This window comes from Harpia harpyja, chromosome 11, assembly GCF_026419915.1.
Source record: "Harpia harpyja isolate bHarHar1 chromosome 11, bHarHar1 primary haplotype, whole genome shotgun sequence".
In the NCBI taxonomy this organism is placed as follows: Eukaryota; Metazoa; Chordata; class Aves; order Accipitriformes; family Accipitridae; genus Harpia; species Harpia harpyja.
The window spans coordinates 39,531,549-39,551,450 of NC_068950.1; the positions used below are offsets into that span (position 1 = coordinate 39,531,549).

Here is a 19,902-nt window from a genome sequence, read left to right on the forward strand (position 1 = left end):
TTTTTTTTTTAAACTTTCACACGGATGGTTTTGAGGAAGTTGCTTAAGCTCAGTTTTTGTCAGAGCCTGTGCACCTCACTGCCTTCACTAAACTACTGATGCGTGTACACATGGTATTAAAGCGTGGGCATGGCCAGATGCCCCCCTTCCCACTAGCAGTACAGAAGTGAAGTCTGCAAAAGAAATTGCTTCCTAGAAGCCATTAATTTAGGGCATTCAGCTTAGAAGAAACTGCCTACACTGAAGCATCCAGAAAAGGTACATTTAAAAACTGGTAATCTTTTTCAAAAGTCTCAGTCCAGAGCCTATAAATATTTCCTTGTGCACTTCTGAACTTCTAGGCTTTACTCCTTGCCTACAGTTCTTAGAAAATGGTAACTGAAGACAATATCCTACTAAAGAGGTGTGAAAAAATTTAAGGGATTATGAAAGAGCAACATTCAACCTAAAATGTCCCCATGTGCTCCACTTTTACTCAGTTTAAAAAAAAGGGCAAAAAATTAGACCAAGAAGAGTACCACAGTTAAGAGCTTTTAACCCGATGGTAAAATCCAACCACAATCATAGCCCTATTATTAGCTGGTGTCTATCAAAGAGGAATATATTCAACAGATGTACTCCAATCATGTAGTAAAGATACAGTAGCACCACTGTGAGCAGCTTTGACAGAATTACACCTCTCTTTTTGCAGATAGTGACACTTTTAACCAATTCACTCTCCTATGGTCCCACCATGAGGCAGCAGCAGAGCCAGGTTCCTTGACTGCCAGACCTGCATCTCAACAACTTCCTTGAGCAAATGGTATGTGTTTCTCAGGGGGCTTGCATGACGATATCTTAACTTCCTACCACTACCTCAGCGTGGAAAGCAGAAGCAGCTGTGCTCCACCACTGGCACCAGACTCCTGTTTCTCCCACCCCTTCCTTTCGCCCTCCCGCCTTAACTGCTGCCCACCCTGCCCTTTGCACAGAGCATCCTCTCATACTTCTTGCTCATGTTCTTCCTCAAATCCACCTTCACAGGCTACTTTTACCAAATCTTTAATGATCTTATTAATAGAATTACATACCTATTTATCTATTATATATCTGTGTATATACAAGGGTAACACTCAAGCCATGCTTGTCCTCAGATGAGGGACCCCTTTGACCTTATTACTATAATCTTTGTTCCATTCCTTCTGCTATTACTCTGTTTCATTAATCTTCTTGGTTTACTTGAGCCTGTTCTGATATAAAATCCACTCTGCAAGCCCCCATGTGAGTAACTTCACCACGGCCGTAAGCTCTGTGCTAGAAGGCAGCTGCACGGGTCATGGCAGAACCCCACTGGTTTCAGCAATGCTCTGTTGCAAACACAATTACTCAATTATAAAGGAAATGGTGAATGCTATTATAGGACCCATGTTTGATCTGCTTTTCTGAAGCACCTCACGCACCTCTTGGTGCTGCAATAACCACCAAGTTTAATCACAGTTTGTAAAGTGCTTGCTGGTTATCGGATAGAAGTACAATTTAGAAGGGGCTCACACTAGAGTAGTTAAGGGCAAAAATGATTTAAAAATATGATTTTAAGGTTGACAATGTTTCTTTAATCCCTTAAAAGCAGTTTAGTTTGCTGTCTGGCTTGAATATAATGGATCAGGAACTGTTTCTCCAAGTTTCACATCAGATAAGCAGTTAGGTAATTATGGAAACAGAATGGAACTTTAATTATGAGAAAAACCATAGATTGTTCTATTGTGATCTTCCACAGCATTGCTGTTTCTTCGAAGTGAACATATTGTGCAAGCTGGGAAGAAACCATTGATTAAAATAATCAAAAGCCCTACTAGAAACTTACACATGTTTTTGCTTTGTAAAAAACAAAACATTGTATCTGACTGGTTGAGAGATTTGAATTACCTCTTCCAAAGCCCACTTTAATTTTTTTTGTCACAGATTAATTTAATTAAATTGAATGTTACAGGGTGGTTTTTTTCATTATACATAAACTCTGTAAAAGCTTGGTGTACTCTGGGAAATCTAGAAGATTAGAAAATTTTACCAGTAGCTTTTTATCTTGATTTCCTCCCAGTCATTTTCAGCTGAAGCAACCTGTTTGCTTAACACAGTTTCCAAGCATGCCAGCAATCAAATATTTTAAAAGTGAAACATCAGTAGTTGCACTTATAGGTGCCTGATAAGCAGAGCAACTTTTCAGTTCCTGTTTTGAAAAGCTGGAATATCATTAAACACATGGTCAGAGAGGTCAGAGTCATAGGGAGGAGTCCATAATTGGAGTCATCTACCATGTCAGGCTACTAGTTGAATAGTCACCACCTTTTCCCCATACACCCGTGTTTTGCCAGCAGAATGGGTGCTCTGCAGTGGATGCCAGCCCAGGACAGCCACACATGTACTAATATTTCAGGGTCCAGCAGAGGCAGCACCACTTCTGCAGATGCTCAAGCACAAATGAGACTGGGGGGTTCATGTACGAGTGCACGTGTGCATGCTGGCTCCTTCCCTTTCTTTCTCTGGCTAATCAAGAAGCAACTCTGTATCCCGGGCGCTGGGAAGAAGGAATGCTCACAGACTGCACGCTGCGCTCCATCGAGAGCCTGCTGGTTACAAACAGCGATGAAAACACAGCCTCTTCAGAAGTCTCTCAACTGTGGCTAAGAGTCCAGCACACGCCCGTGGGGCTCTCTGAGCCTCTGTATCAGCAGCTGCTCTTTCATTTTCCCTCTTCCCAAGCTCATTTTCTTTCTCTTGTTTGCAGAGATTACTCATAATCAAAACAGGGAGGAAAAAGCCCCACAGAACGCTAGGGGGACAAAATTATACAAAGGATAAAGGAGTCAAGCAGCATTGACACCATACCCATTTGTAAAAGAGATTATAGTTGCAAAAGTGCTTCTTATCAATAGGGAAAATAAAGGCACAAAAGGTCCCTAGATGAGTAAACGTAATGAAACCTGCCAAGATGAGTGATAAAAATCATAGAAAGAAAAATTATACAGGCCTCCAGGAAACTGCCAGAATTCATCATAAAACGCTTTTTCCTGCTACCTGAAATCTGCATTTTTTTTTTTTTAATTCAAACAAAAAGCTTGCCTAAGTATGTTGCAACACTGGTATTTCACCTTCTATCTGCCATTATGGTATCTCCTCTCTGTTCTATCAAAGGACTGGATATACCAAACAGCATCCAGGACTTTTTAAGAATTCATACCATAAAGGAAAAATTAAGTGCAGCGTCACGCTCCATGTTAGGTCATCTCCAGCAGCCACAGCAGCTGAAAGGAAGCCATCCTGCACCATCGCTGGTAACATCTGCACGGCCACAAAGAGGCAATTGCTGCATCAAGATCCGAGCTCATACCAAATGAAGATGCCGCTTTTTCATGCCAAGGTGACAACTCTTCTGAGGCGCTATAGGTATCAACAAATGAATTGCTGCTCAAAGGGACCAACAGAACATGAAGAACTCAGGGCAAAAGAAGGATTCCATAGACAAGTGTAGACTTAATTTCTAGTATGTCCTCACTCTAATCTGTGCAAAAGCAAGTAAGTCTGAAAAGGCTCTGCTCCTATTAAATAATTGTTTCTCCTCTCAGAGTGAACATTTCATCTTTTATATACATACAAAGAAACCCCCACCTGTTTTCTTTTTCAGAGGATGGAACAGGCAGCTTAGATAGCAATTTTAATTGAATGTGTTCAGGCTGTCACACAAGAATGGTGCGTGTAGACCTGTGGCTGAGAAGAAAAGGCTTTTGCTACCACCTACACCTTTACTTCATTACAAATATCCCTGCTAGTTCACACAACTCAGCTCCAAGTTTGACACTTGCAACATGTCTAGAGGCAGGAATTGAAGCAGAAACATATAAATTCTAGCAGAATTCAGTATGTTAACCGCTATTTCTCATTCACATTCCATACAGGGCTGATATAGCTGCTGAAATACTTGAACGGCATACTGTTATTTTTTTTGCGTGTGCATATGTGCATTTCTAAATACACATGTATAATTTTACCCATATAAATGCACACACAATGGCTAGAAATGAAATCGCTGATTGTCAAACATGCTTCTCCCTGTACAAAAAAAAAAAGGGAGAAGCACAGTTATGTTTGTGCTAAAATGACTAGTGTTTGCAACCTCTATGCCAAAACAGAGAATTCACAGTCTTCATACAATAACTTGAGTCTCGTACAACAGTACACTTAGAGAACTCAAATGACATGGTAAGATGACTACCCTAGTAGTATAAGCCAGAAAAATGGTGCAATAACTGGCATGAGTCCATTCATATGGGAACGTGTAAGCATGGTTGGTCTAACAAAGCTACTAAGTCAAGTCCTCTGTATTTTAATGCAAAGGATTCTTAACATGTTTTAATATGTTAAAATACAAAATGGAAAGGGTGAGCTGAAATCTGTCACGTCAAATATAGCCACTGAATACAGTGTCCCTAGAAAGGAAGCTAGAAGCCATTGCAAAAGCAAAGCCCTGATAAAGGCTCTCAGCAGCTATGGAAGCTCATTGCTTCCCGCAAATGCACAGGGTGAAGATCCACACTACCCTCACACGTGCAGACAGCGCTGCCAGTGACCATGCTTCACCCCAGAGCACAATCTGACTGAAAGCATTTCACAGAATTAAAAGTCTGCAGTGCAAGGTTTAAATTACATAAATTATCTACCAAAGCATGCAGAGACGGCATATTAAACCAGTCTTAATCATGATCCTAATCCTCAAGAAAGCAAGATGGAGTATCACAAGACCCTTAGTAAAGCTGCAAATGATTTCAGTGGGAGTTTGTCCTGAATGAAAACACAATCCTACAACTGTGGAAATGAAGAAACAGAGGAAAAATACCTATCAAGGAAAAGGTGATGGAACTAGGAGTCACAGCTTCAACATAAAATTCATTACGATACCAAAACACAGAAGCTATTTAAACATGAAAAATGTTAAAATGTCATTTGATAGTCACTTATTTTCCTCACACCATAATTCACCCATTTAAGAAAAAAAGGTTTGCTTTCTGTGCTCTTGCAGTGCAATACTGCTTCATTCTGTTCGCAAAACATTTCAATTTTCAAATTATGTTTTGCTTTTGATTCCCAGAAATTATTTTCTTTTCACATCAGCCATAGTAAGTAAACCAACCGTGATCCCCCTTGCAATAAACAAGCAAAAATATAAATATAAAAATCAGGTAGTCTGAATTTCAGAAAGCAAGCTGCAAGAAAACAGAAAAAAATGAAAGCACTAGGCAATGAAAGCTGCTTGAGATTTCTGAAAACCTCTTAAGTTTTTACTAGTTCAATATTTATGGCCTGTTAAATAATTACACATACAAGAGCTTCACATGCTCAACTTTCATTTTCCTGCTATTCTCTCCTATTGAAATAACTGCAAGATTAATTACAGCCATGAAAAGGCAGCATCAAACCCTTTTATGACCATTCCTGTTTATGAACTGCATGAACGCATTAGACCAACAGGAAAAATATTTAAATACCAGCGTTTAAATCTTTGTAGCAGTCAACTAGCAAAAGCTCAAAGCAGATCTGAGACACTGCAAGTGTCAAAGCTTGCAATGCTACATGAGAAAGTGACTTTCTCGCAAGGTAACATTGCTTAAGAAAAGAACAATAAAAACATCAGAAAAGACCTGGTAAGTATTTTCTATTGTTTTTTCTATTGGACTCAGCCCTCTGAAAAGGTCACTTCTGAGACACAAGCTCTAACCACCTTCCCTTAAAGGAAGAAACACATTTTGTTTTGAACAGGTATTACTTAAAACTTTTTAGCATTGGTAGAATTGGAGGACAATCATTACATACCCTAAATTCATTTACATCTCTAGGTAAGTAAAATGCTGAGACCACCACAGCCATGTAATCATCAAAAAGGAGATGTAATTCGCTGCCCATGAGCCACAGATAAAGTTATCCCACTACTAGGGATAGACAGCTAGGCTTTGAATTTGCTGAATTTCCTTTGATGTAAAAAGGATAATTTCATGCTTCAAGAAAAGGAACAGGATGCACGAAAAACTGCATTTGGTTCCTTACCTTGTCAAAGACTTCTTATGTTAGTCCCTACGGTTTTGCGTCCTTTGGGATATTGAGGTCAAGTTGGGGTTTCTCAATAAGGACACACCTGGAGGCATTCAAAGCAGTTACAGTGGTTAAGGAACCAGAGGCACTTGGGAAGCAAGCATACACTGGCTGAGACAGGATGATTAAATCAGGAGTAAAGGTACATTTGTGAGAAGTTGAAGAGTTATATACACTTGGAATAAAAAGGCCTTTTAAAAATATGCACTGGACTATAAGCCACGATCCATAGGGAACTAGTCTGCTAACAGGCCTCAACAAGTCTTGTCCATCTCCAGTATACTGTTAAAACACTTCCATGGAAAGGAGTTTTCAAGAGTCTGGAACCTTCTGCTAAGTAGACCTGGAAGCTAAGTAGCATATTAAAGACATAAAAATGAGTTAATTTTTAAGTTATATTTTGGACATGGTAAAGCTTTGACAGAGGTGAGCGAACAATGCAAAAACCGTAACCTGGTTGTAGAATTGTGCCATTTCCAATTATCTGAAAAAAATAATCTGAAATGAGATAGGTAACAGCATTTGTTCAGCCATCAGAAGAGAAGACCAAAGGAAGATTTTATTGCTGCCTTCAACTACAAAATGGGAGGGATTACAGAAGATGGAGCCAGACTGCTCTTGGAAGTGCACAGTGACAGGATGGGAGGTGACAGACACGTGCTGCAAGAAAGGAAAAGTCTGGCCAGATACGGGGATTTGTTTCATTAATGAGGGTGGTCAAACATAAGGACAGGGTCCACTTTGAGCAGGAGATTGGACTAGATGACCCCCAGAGGTCCCTTCTATCTTAAATTATTCCATGATTTCATGGAAAGATGATCATGGGGTGTTTTCATTTTATTCTGTCTCAATAAATTTGATCACACTGACAAATCAAAGCTTTCAACATCAGCCCCACAAACCAGTCTGGGCATCTGGAAAATGAGACTGCCTCTTTTGTGCCTTGTCACTGGGAGGATCCTGTAGCTCTAGAAGTGTTTCCACATCCCGTACCTTGTCCTGTATTTGTTTTACAGATGTGGTCCTCAGCTGCTGTAATTCAGCAGTGCTCCCAACGGCCCACCAGGGACAGTGGAGACAATTGCAGGGGGACAGTGACAAGACTATTGAAGCTGCTGTATTTTATGCTGGCAATAGCCAGTTAGTGCAGTGGGATTGTTGTTAAAATGCACATCTGACATTACCATCACCTTACTCCATTCCCTGAATGATCTGTAACAAATTAATCCAACAGAATGGTCTTTAATTTACATGTTCCACTACATTTACAGTCCTCCACCACCTTATCACATATATACAAACAGATCTGCTCTTAATATTGGGGGGAAAAAAAAAACCAAGAAAAAACAAAATCCTTTCTGTTACTGCCCTAGGTCCTAAAACCTGATATCTGGCTATGCCTGCCTGATTTGGCCTACTTTTTCTTTTGCTGCTTGAAGTTCAATGGCCCCATGTATGCGATGCCCTGAATGAGACAGTCCACCCTTCTCCAGCATAAATTCTCCAAGGGCAAGGAACAGTTTATTAAGTCACTTTCCACAAAAGCACAGTAATGTCACCAAACTTACTCAGTCATGCAGGAGATCTAAATTAAAGAAGAATAATAGAGACATAATATCCTTTGGGGTGAACAAAGAGCTAGGAGAGGACTGTGCATTTGGGGGCAAGCAATACCGTCAACACTACCAACAATTACAGAATTTTGCATTTGGGCAACTTAATAGAAAATGAGGACAGAACTGATCACCACTGTGAGAGATCAGCATACACAGCAGCAGCACACAAAGTGCCTAGGACCATGGAAAATACCCATTAAAAATATAACTGTCAAGTTTGGATACATCTCCCTGAACAACTCGTGACATGTACTTCAAAATAAAAAGGACTGCATGAACTGGTACCGTATTTCAAACCAACATTCAGAGTTTGATTTTATATTCCATTTCCATTTAAAAAAAAAAATCTATTTCCAGGGCTGCTGCTTATTAAACCTACCCTCTTAAATCATTGCCCTATTAAATGCAATATGAATTCAGGTTTCCTCTTCTCTTTTTCTTCCTCATAACACCCTACTATACCTTTCTGTATAATAATTTCTGCTCTTAACTAGGAGAATGTCACATATCTGATAAAGGAATGTGGTGAGTTCATGCTGCCTGCATTCCTCGATCTCATTATATATACAATGTCCTAAGGCAAGAGTTTGCCAGCTTAGATTTTCACTTGCTCTATCCCTTTAATTTGTGCTTCCATCAGTGCTGTTACTGTTTGTTAGCATTTGTTTTTATTTTTCTCTAGAGATTTTTTTGTTTAAGCCACTGGTTAAATAATCAAAATATTTCAGAGGGAAATTTAAAATTTCCTTCTTGTAAAGAAGCAGAGTGATTCAGTACCTGAGCTGGAACAGCATTAGGTGGATAACACTCATTTTGCTGGAGGTCTCAGTTAGCTCAGTAAGAAAAATTACTTCCCTTCCCCCTCTCTCAGCTTCAAGAAACTGGATAGGAAAATAGTGAGGAATCTTTTTATATGCATAAGCAAAGCCTGTATATATCAGCAGTGGCTGCACCACAGCTCCAGGGTTATCATCAAGCCACACTGGGTTGCTTTTAGTGAAAGCAATGAAAAATACGTCCAGGGCTCTGGCCATGGTCAGGTCTCCAATGGGAGAGTACGTGTAGGCTACCAAAGATCCCCTGCAGTTAGTAGAGGCATGCTGCTGTATAACCTTGCTGCAAACAATTATAAGATCCTCAGCACTCGAGCCTACTCTGAGGTCAAAAGTATTTTCTGTATCTCAAAACAGCTGCTGGTGAGGCACATGGGAGTTGCAGGCGTTGGGCTGACAGAGACACTAGCTCTACTCCCACTACTTCCAGATACTCTGCTATCCTTTTTAATGATTTGTGGAGAGCTCCTTGCATACTAACAAGCTGGTACGATGAAGATGAAATCCATTATCATTTCAGAGCACCTTCCAGCAATGGTAGTTTTGCACCCGCTCTAGGCTCTCCCTCACGGCAGGCAGGGAGAAGCAGCAATGCCTGATGTCAAACAGGAGAACAAGTCTGCTTCTCCGCTGGCTATTTTCTTGGCATGTATCCTGCAAGGCCAAAGTGGCTCATTTGCTTTATGTACAAGCAGCCAACCTTTCCTGAACAGAGGCCTAGTTCAGGCAATTGCTGAATCTAAAAAGGCTTTGTCAAGGAAGACAAGGCTGGAGGTTGGCATGCCCAGGTACTAACTCTTCCCCTTCCCCACCAGGAACACTGCTGCAGCACAGCTAAATAGTATTTCTTTGTTCCCTCTCACCCACCATCCCATTTCTTTTCATTTATTAAGTATGTTTCTCAAAATAACTTTCTTCTCTTCAATATTAAATTCCTCCTCCCTCTCCTCCCTCCCCCAGCCTCAGTCAACACAACTTCTTAAACTGTGAATTCAGTCCCTTCTGCCCCTTGTGGAAAGCACTAATTTCCGAGTTCAACATGGTTTTGCTTCTCTTGATTTAGGGGTTCATTCTGCTTCTGCACAGAAACAAAAAAAATATAATAAAACACACCTCCCCCCAAAACTGACAATATTTCTGATGATGACTTCAGAGAGAACAGATCCAGCCCACAAGATGGCCCTGAATAGATCAGCTCACAGAAAAGGGGGACACATTTCTTTGAAACCTTAACAGAAATTAAATGAGACAAAATAAATTCAGCAGCCAGATAATAGCACTGAAAAACTGACAGATGGCAGAACACTGAGGTTTAGTGGCGACACTCACATGTTACATGAATAATTCACTTAGACAAACCTATGGATGTGAGAGCATGTCTAGGTTAAGGATCTGGCTCAAAGGAAAATGAAGAAATACAAGCAGTTTCTTATTCATAATGACCCATTTCAAACAAAAAGCCTGGATAACCATCTTCTCCAAAATCAGCCCATGCTAGAAATTAATCAACCTTCAACTAGCACCAAAACCCAGAAGAGGGAGAAGTCCTATAGATCTCATCAGCTGAGAATTCAATGGGACGTAAAAGATACCCTTAGAGCTACCACTTCCGCCCACATTTCAGTCGCTTGAAGAAAATGCAGTTTAAAAAAATAATTGCATGAATAGCAAGAAAAGGCCCCAGATATCACAGGTCCAACAGAAATCAGGCCAGCTGCGACGCCATCTTACCTATCTGACAGGAGACAGGTCATGCTGTCCTGAACACCTGGGGATGGGTAACATCCCTAGAGAGGATATTGTTAGCTACAAAGCTGAGCAACTGCAGTGATCTGGGAAACAGAAAAAGCAAAGTACTGTTTTGATTTTGCAGCAGGGTTATCTTAAAAAAAAAAAAAAAAACACGACCACAAACTGTTACCTTTAACTGAGCATTAGAGATGGGGACACAACATCCCTAACTACCAATAAGAGAGCACAAGATGTATTTAAAAAACACACCATAAAAGCATTCAGAAAATAAAAAGCCATTTAGCAGGTGGCTAGATGCTGAGAGGAACTGCCTTGTTTTCATCACATTCTAAGCTGGAAATACTCCTAAAATGCAACAGTCAGCGTTATCAATGCTCTTAACCTCCCAGGCTTGAATGGACTATGGACAATGTCCCAATGTTGCATTAATTGAGGAATAACCCTAGATGCTGGCAGAGGTGCCAGCAATTATGTGGCCTGTCTGAAAGCAATTGATTTTATAAAGCAGTTTGATCTTGCCAGAGGTGAGAAATCTCCATTTCCCAACCTTCCCGAGGGAAAATCTGCAGTGCAGGCTCCTCCAAAGCACTGTGCTGAATTTCTAAACAGGAAAATGAGACAGTCATAGGGGCCTGCAGTCATTCCTCAGCCACAGGGAGAAAGTTCAGCCTTGTTTTCATCAGGGAGAAAGAAAATGGGACTGGAGGGAAGGACCATACAGGAATGTCCAACTATACATTTTGCCTCTCACTACATTTTCTGTCTGTCATTACAGCCTCTTCTTTGCCCTTAAATAACATTTACATTCACAAAGAGCTAGGCCTTTTACATTAAGGGTACAATTAAAAGCAAAGCCTAACACTCCAGTTTCTTGTTTAATAGTCCACCAGGCTTATAACTTACTGCTGTCTTGACCAGTGGTGGTAGGAAGACCTGCAAACATATGTGAATTAACCCCACAACTGGCACTGTGCTTATGTGTTACCAGGTTGATTCTGCTTCCTCACAGAGCAGATCAGATCAGCCTTTGAGATGACACATACTTTGACAAAGATACAAAGCATCTGGAAATAATGTCCTTACTGTGCAAATTAAAGCCTATAGCTATCAACAGTCGTAAGATTAAAACTACTTGATCTTCATCTGATTAAGTGTGAACTTCAGATCTGAATAATCCTATAAAACAAGTAAAGTACCAAAATTCTAGTTGCAGACATTTTTAAGATTCAAAGGCAAGCTTTTAACTGGTAAAGACAGAAACATTGGCTTCTCTTGTGAGCTAGCCACAAGTCAGGCTTCTATCGAGTATCCTGTGAACATCAAGACACAAGTTCATGCATCCATCACACAAAAATTGACCTATTTTGGCTAAAACTCATAACAAAACCTAAATATCTTATGCTGAGGTAAAGCGTGGTAAATCTGCTTGAGACAGCAATAAATAAAATATGGCATAGTTATATGCCATAGCCTTTGAGCTGGTTTCAAAGCCCTTCTATTTAAAAAACAAATTAAGAACTGGTCCATACAGGTACTGCTACTTTCACTAGGAATTCCCGATTCATCTGTTAGAATGGGAACAAACTTCTTCCTGTGTCAAGGTTACACTGGCCCACTCCCATGAGCAGCAGGGAAACGTTTCAAGGGCCATCTATTTTTCCAAACAGAAGAACCACCACAGAAATGCAGACTTCAGTCTCTTGGAATGTTTTAAGCGGGGGTGGGAGGGGAAGTCACACAAAACTGAACAAATTACTTTCCTCTCAGGACAGCAGTCCCATACTGTAACAATCAGAGGCTCAGGTCAAGTCTCCTTTATGATACTTAAGTTTTAAGGCTGATTTCCCCAGAGGATGAAGACAAGGGGTGGGGGCAGGGGCTTGGGGGAGCACGGCGTGGGGTGGTGGAAATGGAAGGTGAAATGGCTAGAAAAGGAATAGAATAGCTAGAAAAGGAATGGAAGATGATTAAGAGAAATTGTCAGGGATCTTAGCGCAGCATGGTCCAGGCTATGGCCTCTGACAAAAGATTTACAGACAGAGACTGCAGAGAATGGAGCTGCTTAGTTATTCAGCCCCCCTCCAGGCAATCAGGTAGTGGAAGCAGCATTAATAAGATAGTTTCTGACTACGGATGATGCAGGGTGAAAGACCAACACATACAATATATAAATACGTTAATGCAGTTACTAAAGTAATTTTTTCTGTAGCCTCTATATGGCTGCAAAAATGATTCCATTCATTTTATGCAAGAGAAGTGCATTCATTTTTCTTAATTAGGGAGAAAGTACGACTGGTACTAGGCCTAAAAATAAAAGTATGGTTAATTTTGAAGTCCTCTATGTGCCCCATTCTGGTGAAATCCAATAAAATACTTCCTCCAACACTGCTTCTGACTCATGGGAATATATTTGTGAAGTACATGACTGGAAATTCAATAGACTGGCTTGTACTAGTTTCATGGTCTGTTCAAGAACAATTCTGCATACATAAGTAAGCACACAAATAGAAGTCTACATATTAGTTAGTGTTTTCATTAAAATATCCCTGGGATTCATAGAATCACAGAATTCTATGATTCTAAATAGAATTCTACACATTAGTTAGTGTTTTGTTTAAAATATCCCTGGGATTCCCTTTAACTCAACATCAGACAACCATTCACAGTCCTAGAAAAATGGAGACAAATGGACCTCCTCAGATAGTCAAAAGAACAAGATAAAATGCACTATGAGAAAATCAAGCATGTCCTTTCACTGACTGAATCAATGGGTTTTTAAAAGGTGTTACATGCAGTTAATATCTGTCATACATACTCTCAGCTTTAGTTATTTTACATTGCTCATCTTTTATCTGCTAACTTTTTCTTCGTTTATTCTCGAAGGCAAAAAAATTAAAAAAAAAAAAAAATAGAGCAATACTCTAACATTGCAAAGTTCCTTTGTAATGACAGAAGTGCTGCCTGCAGTGATGACAAATCCCAATATGCTACCATGCAAAATGCTGCAGATCTGAGTTTCCAAAAGGCCTTATCCCAGGCGAGTGTGAATCTTCGTGCACTGCTGCTGATCATGAGCATTACAACCAGATAAACTGTAACAGAGCCAGAGATGTTTTCAATTCTGTTACAGAAATACACAGTAGATAGTGCTGCCTGTATCACAGTCTGGAAAACTGGTACATTTGAAAGTTTGGAAACCATCTGATTTGAATGACCTGAATCTTTTGTGTCTTTAATTTCTGTTCTAACAGAAGCAAAAGTTGACACATCATCCTGCAAGTGTTGGGAACAACACCTCCAATTTCTCTACGCTTTCACAAGACAACATGTCTGAGAAACACCACTTTTCTGTGCTACTCACTGCATGCTGCTTCTGATTCATCTGACCCATCAGGACATTCTTCTTCACCATCACATTTCCACCTGGCTGGGATGCAGTGGCCGTTGTCACAAGTGAAATCTGACTCAGCACAAGTTTTCTTTGCTGCAAGGAAGAAAAAAAGAAAAAAAAGTACTTAGCATGAATATAAGCAGTGCAGAAGACCTCCACTGCATCCAGTCCCACTGACATGATACCGATGGTCCTGTATTGAAAGGATTCACTTCACATTCAACATTGCTTCTCATGACAGAGTTGAACAGGTATCAAAGACAGGTGTTTCTTCTTGCTAATACTCTTATCCCTCCATTATTTAACATGGATTCACTCTTTTATGTCTTTTTCCAGACATTCAAAAACCAGGGATGTTCTTTTTCAAAATAGTTTTCTAAGGCTTTTACTACAAAAGGCTGCTGCCTACACAGAACTGAAAGCATGCTGCATAATTTACAGACAGGTAAAACAAACAAGTCTCACCTTTGGAGAATTATAATCTAAATAATAATGTTTTTATCTATGCAATCTATTCATGGCTTTTTAGTACATCTGTCACCATAGTAGATGATCATAAAGCACTCCTCGAAACAATAGAAATAATTTAATTAAATGTCAACCACTCTGCGCTCTTTGCTTTGCTTGCATTAATCTAGGGCTTGAAAAAGATGCAAGACATGAACTCAAGCAATTAATTGGTCTATTCCTTTGTGCCAGTGGCACAGCAGAACCAGTGCCCTGTAATACTAGTCAGCATGTTTCCACTGCAGCAGAAAAAAGTAATCTGTAGATATCTGGCCCCTTCAGTCTGCGTCCTCAGTGTCAGTGCAATCACCAGGCACTCACTGCTTTTGCAATGGTGACTTCAGTGGCTTTTCTGCTAGGAAGGGAACAGCCATGCCGTGAGAGTCACGAGCAATGGCTCCGGCTCAGTATTACCACCCTTGAAGTGCAAGACCCTATGGCTAACTGGTATCTACCTTTGTTAGTGATCAATTTACATAGGAATTGGTGGCAGGGAGATTTGCTTCTTCCCTCTGCAAAGCTGCTCACAACCTAATAGGATCACAGGAAAATTCAGGTAGTAAAGGACTTCAGAAGGTCATCAAGTCCAACCTCCTGCTCAAGACAGGGTCAGCTCTGAGGTCAGACCAAGTTACTCTGGGTTTTATCCAGTCTGGTCTTAACCCCCAAGATGGAAACAGCACAACCTCCCTGAGCAATCTGTTCCACTGCTTAGCTGCCCTCATGGCGAGGTTTGAGCTTGATAGCTATTCCCTGATATAAGTCATGTGCACACATCATTGCTACATCAATATTTCTTCCAGCAAACATTCTGAAAGCGTTAAAGATAACAAATAAGCCTCCAGGGTTTGATCTTTTATTTTCCTTTCTTTTTTTCTTACATGAGCCGCTGTCACAGAGGGAGCCATGTTAAATATCAGTCATGTGCCCACACAAGAAAGAAGGAGCATTACTGTGTGAAGTACTGGAGAGGTCTACATGGCCGAAATCAAGTACTCATTTTCTAGTACACAAAACACACAGCTTCCCTGAACAGGCATCCAGCAGGAAAACACTGCAAAGCATCACTAAGCAGCTGTACTCTCTCTCAGGATGTACTTTATAGAGAGAACATACATTTACTTCCCTTCTGTTGCTAAATGAGCCAGATTCTGGGGGCAAGGAGGAAGACAATTTTCTCTTCGGTCATTCAGAACCAGATATTATGAATTAATATAGGAAAAAAACCCCAACCCCACATGGACCAAGAGTTTTTACAAGAGACCAGTCATACTAAGAATCCAATCTGATGTTCCAAAGGTATTGCACATCCATTATCAGAGAGAAAAGACTTTCTCCTTAACATCTCTGGTTAGAAAACCAAAACTTGTGAAACTGGCTATCATGCATCACTTCTGATGTATTTCATGCAAGTTTGATGGAATTAATCTGATGTATTTAATGATCAGAAACTCTGACCAAATACTGATGGGATATGCATTCATAACTGAAGTCAGAGCACTCTCCTGCTCCCTGTGAAGCTGACTGGGTAAAATGTTAGTATCTGCTCTTAGGGGAAGGTTATGGCATATACGAATGAAACAATCATGTCTTCATCCGGAAAGCAGAGACTAGCATAATACTGGAGACATAAGAAACTTAATTTTAAAAATGTATTTAGTTTTATACTAGCTCTCTCAATGTTCTAATATCTTGTTTTCCATAGGAAAACTATCCTTTGACTTATTCGCTAGAGTTCCAAACAGCAACACGACTGCTTTTCCACCTCAAAATAAACCTTCCCTTTTTCCATCAGTCTAACACTCTGATCACTGTTATTTCCGGGACATGTGGATGCAAGTGTGAGCGAGGAGGTCAGCAACAGAAAGGAACGTAACAGGCATTCCCTTCAACATGGCCAACCTGCTCACAGCAGATGGTGGCACTGATTGCTTTGTTCCCCTGACACTGCTCTTCAGCAGCACAATTAATAGATTGCGATTGCCAGGATTCACAAAAGGGGGAGGGGGGGGGAGCATTACTGACAGTCCCAGGGCGTCATTTGGAAGGTGTTAGTGTGCTCCCCAAGCGCAGCTCCTCTTTGCAAAATGAAGTTGGGCACAACTGCTCATCAGCAGTGTCACCGAAAAGCATCATCCCTGTCCGCATGCCCACCCAAAGGTCCAAGAGTCCCATGCCAGATAAATCAGCAGGATACAAATGCATTTGGTCCTTTGCTTGAATCTAAGATGTCGAATCTCTTAAAGGAGCAAGATTAAGGGAAGGGGAGCTCAAACCTTTCTATGATTATTATATTTACTTCTACTGTTTTTTGGGTTTTTTTACTGTTTCTGCTTTTTATTATTTATACTTTAATACTATATTTTATTTGTTCTTATTTTTTACTACTATTACTCTCCAACACATTCGGTCACAGCTCCGCAGACTGTCTTAATTCCAATAAAGTCTGCTTTGCGTTGCGAACAGCAACCCAGATTATTCAGACTGCGAGAATACTGAAGCACTGTCTCATTTCTCACCTCTCATACAAGACTGGAATCACTTTATTTCCAACCAGATTCACCTTCTGGCACTCAATCATCATGTCTCTGGGATCACAACACAGGCAGGGAGCAGTTAATTAAAATATCAGCTCTCCAACTTTTTCCTTCCTTTTTCTTTTTCAAGTCCGATAACCTTTTCCACTAATCTCCCACGTTATACACCTTTCTTCTATCAATTCTCTATTAAAAATGCATTGAGGCTCACACCATAAATTGTCAGTGGTGCATTAAAATGTAAAATAAATACATACATCCCTTTTAGACAATGGGGAGGACACAGGTTCATTTTACGGTTTCACCTGGCTCAGAAATAGCCAAGCAAAATTAATTGCTCCCCTGAGATCCATTTCCTTTGCCGTAAGCAGCCCAGACAGCTCTGCTCACATGTCTCTTCCAAATGAACATAAACAAACAAGAGTAAGTAGTCACAGCATCCCTGCGCCTCTGCTCCTTGGGGGGCAAACCAACACCTGGAACAAGAAAAGAGAAGGCTACTGAAGCGTACATAGAGCCTTTCATCTTCTCCCCTGCTCGGATGCACAGAGCGACACCAAAGAGACTGCCTTTCTTTTGACTCTTGCTTGATTTGCCTTTGGTATCTGCTTTTCCTCTCTCACATCTGCAGCTGGACAGATATGTCAGAAACTCCAGGGTGGAAGTCGGCGCCTGTGTGACCATGGGGCAAGAGACCTGGCTTAGGCAGCTTTCCACAGGAAGACTTGGTCAAAGGAAGTAATTCCTGCTTCTCTTCTCCCAGGAAGAAAGGGAAGGGGGGGAAAAAAGAAGGTTTCAACTTTATCCAGCCATGACAGAAAAATCCACTAACACACTGAATTTTAAACTAAACTGCATCAAACCAACGTGGTCCCTCATTTTGCAAAACATCCTTCTCCTTTCCATTACTCACATCTCTTACCCTGACCCGCAAGTAAGGATTCAGGGTTCATCCCTGCAGCAAATTAAAAGCATAGAACCCAAGGAGCCTGGTTTAGAATATGAACATTTATAGAGGGAATTCATAAAAAAAACAATCACTGGGGATATGTGTAATTAAACTGGAGAAAATAAATATATACTGAAAGGAACAAATCTTGTACTGGCTAAGAGAAGGGACTAGATGATCTAAATGTGACTCCTAACTTGCAAAAATACCTCTCTCTGAAAGGTCACATCCCTGACCCTAAAGCCAAATGGGTATCTGAACCTAACTGAAAGGTCCAGGATTTATTTTTTCTTCCTCTTTCTAATAAAACCCATCAGCCTCCCACTGCCCTCACAAGCCCTCAGTCACTTCATTTAACCTCACTTAACTTTTGTCTCAGTTCTAGAGGCTTTATGGGGCAGGAACATCTTTACAGTTACTCTTTGTAAGACACCAGGGCCTCTGTAATTCAATTCCAATTCATGCCCCTTGTTTATTCCTATTTTGCACATCTGTAACACTAAGCAATACACCACTCTATGATAGTTTCATTTTTTGCTACTTCTAATTTTCCCAAACCAACACGGTTGAAAAGCAGAGTGAACATATTTCCTTTCTTATCATCAAGAGTTCTGCGAGCAAAGCTGTAGCTGTTCAACAGCAGCAGCGATGTAAAAGCACATACAAAAGCACATTTTCTGATTGCAGCTTGCCTGTAAAGGACAGTTAAAACAAAGATTCCCCCCTGCCAAGAGAATGAACCTCGATGCCCCTATGTAGTAATAACAGACTCTAAACACAGGATTTTTAGATTAAGGGTTTTGTTCAAACTCTGGGTTGTGTATCCAGACAGAAGACCTGGCTGATGAGAGCATCCTTGAGCTTAAACGACAAAGACCCCACAGACTGTGCCCTCTCCCCGTTCTCCCCCCTCAGTAACTGTAGACCAATTCCCACCAATTCTGAAAGGGGGGAAAGATGTGAAAAATAAGTCTACAAGTTTCATAAAATTGGTAGCTGAATAGAGAACAATCAAAATCACAGCTCCGCAGAGGGAGATGAGGGCAGAAAGTGGTCACTGAGCCGGTCTGCAGGACATGCTGCCAGCCAGCTGGAGCTGCGCAGCTTCTGCACCTCATTCCTAAGGTAGGTTTATTGCAGAGGGAAGAAGGCAATTAGGGATTAAAAATCAAATGACCAAAAAAACCCAGACACCAAAACCATTGAAAACCAGTTTGATTTGGTCTGCTGCCCTCATTCCTTTACATAGATCCTGCTCCTACTTTAACTTCTCAATCAACACCAGACCTCCTGTCAAACTGTGTATCTGTTCTCATTTGCAGCCAGTATTCAGCCTTCCTGCAGAAGCTAGTTTCACTCAAGCCACTGTAAAAGTAAAATAAAATAAAATAAAGTAAAAGGCCATACAATGAAAGTTTTGCTGTGATCCTTCTGCAGCAGTAAAATAGCACAACCCTGTAGGATGTGAGAATAGGAAGACGATGGTAGGCCAGAAAGAAATTGAAATTCATAAAACAGGGTTTCATTTCATGCTGGGAAACTTCAATGGCAACTTTGATCAGTGGCTTATCAGAGCTGCTGACAAGCTCCATACGAGAAGAAGAAAAGCAGCATCACACGAGTTCAGGAGCTTAACACAGACCATCGCCATCACTCAGCCCCGAGGGGTGCCAACGGCAGCTTGAAGGGTAACATGGGACACAAGTTAGCTCTTCCCAGAAGAAAATACATCATTGTTATGGCTCACCCTGCACTTCTTAAGGACCTCAATTAATCCAGTCTCACAGTGAGCAAAATACACCCCAGCTGCATCATTTGCTTGGCCCAGTAACGTTTTCTGCTTACCAAGAGAAAGGTAGGGGCTGGACTCATCATTCAGCTCGAGAGAGATTCTGGGCTATACAAAACTTGACAGCAAACAGTCGCCTTCAGTTTATAACCTCAGTCAACTCCTGACCACAAACAGAGCCACCATGGCATGGCAAATGCCACTCCCAAACAAAAAGTCCCAGCAATACAAGAAAGCAAATTCTTTTTTTATTTTTTAATTCAAAGTTATGTTCACCACAAACTTGACATATACTCCCAAACCCAGAAAACTCTTGGAGCAGGAGACTGAGCCCTAACCATGTACTTTGTTGGCGTCCCTGCCCTTCAAAAAAAGTCTGTGATATTGATCCCAAATCCCTTGGCCAGG

The 19,902-nt window shown here is 40.8% G+C and overlaps 1 protein-coding gene across 2 annotated transcripts in view; it reads right to left on the minus strand.

Annotated features, from left to right (window-relative positions):
* LRP8 (LDL receptor related protein 8) overlaps window positions 1-19,902 on the minus strand; it is a 198,077-nt gene that overhangs the window by 65,901 nt on the left and 112,274 nt on the right. For both annotated transcript variants that reach the window (XM_052800853.1, XM_052800852.1), the window contains exon 3: window positions 13,683-13,805. In XM_052800853.1, coding sequence (XP_052656813.1) covers window positions 13,683-13,805 — 123 coding nt within the window. The remainder of the gene's footprint in view (window positions 1-13,682; window positions 13,806-19,902) is intronic.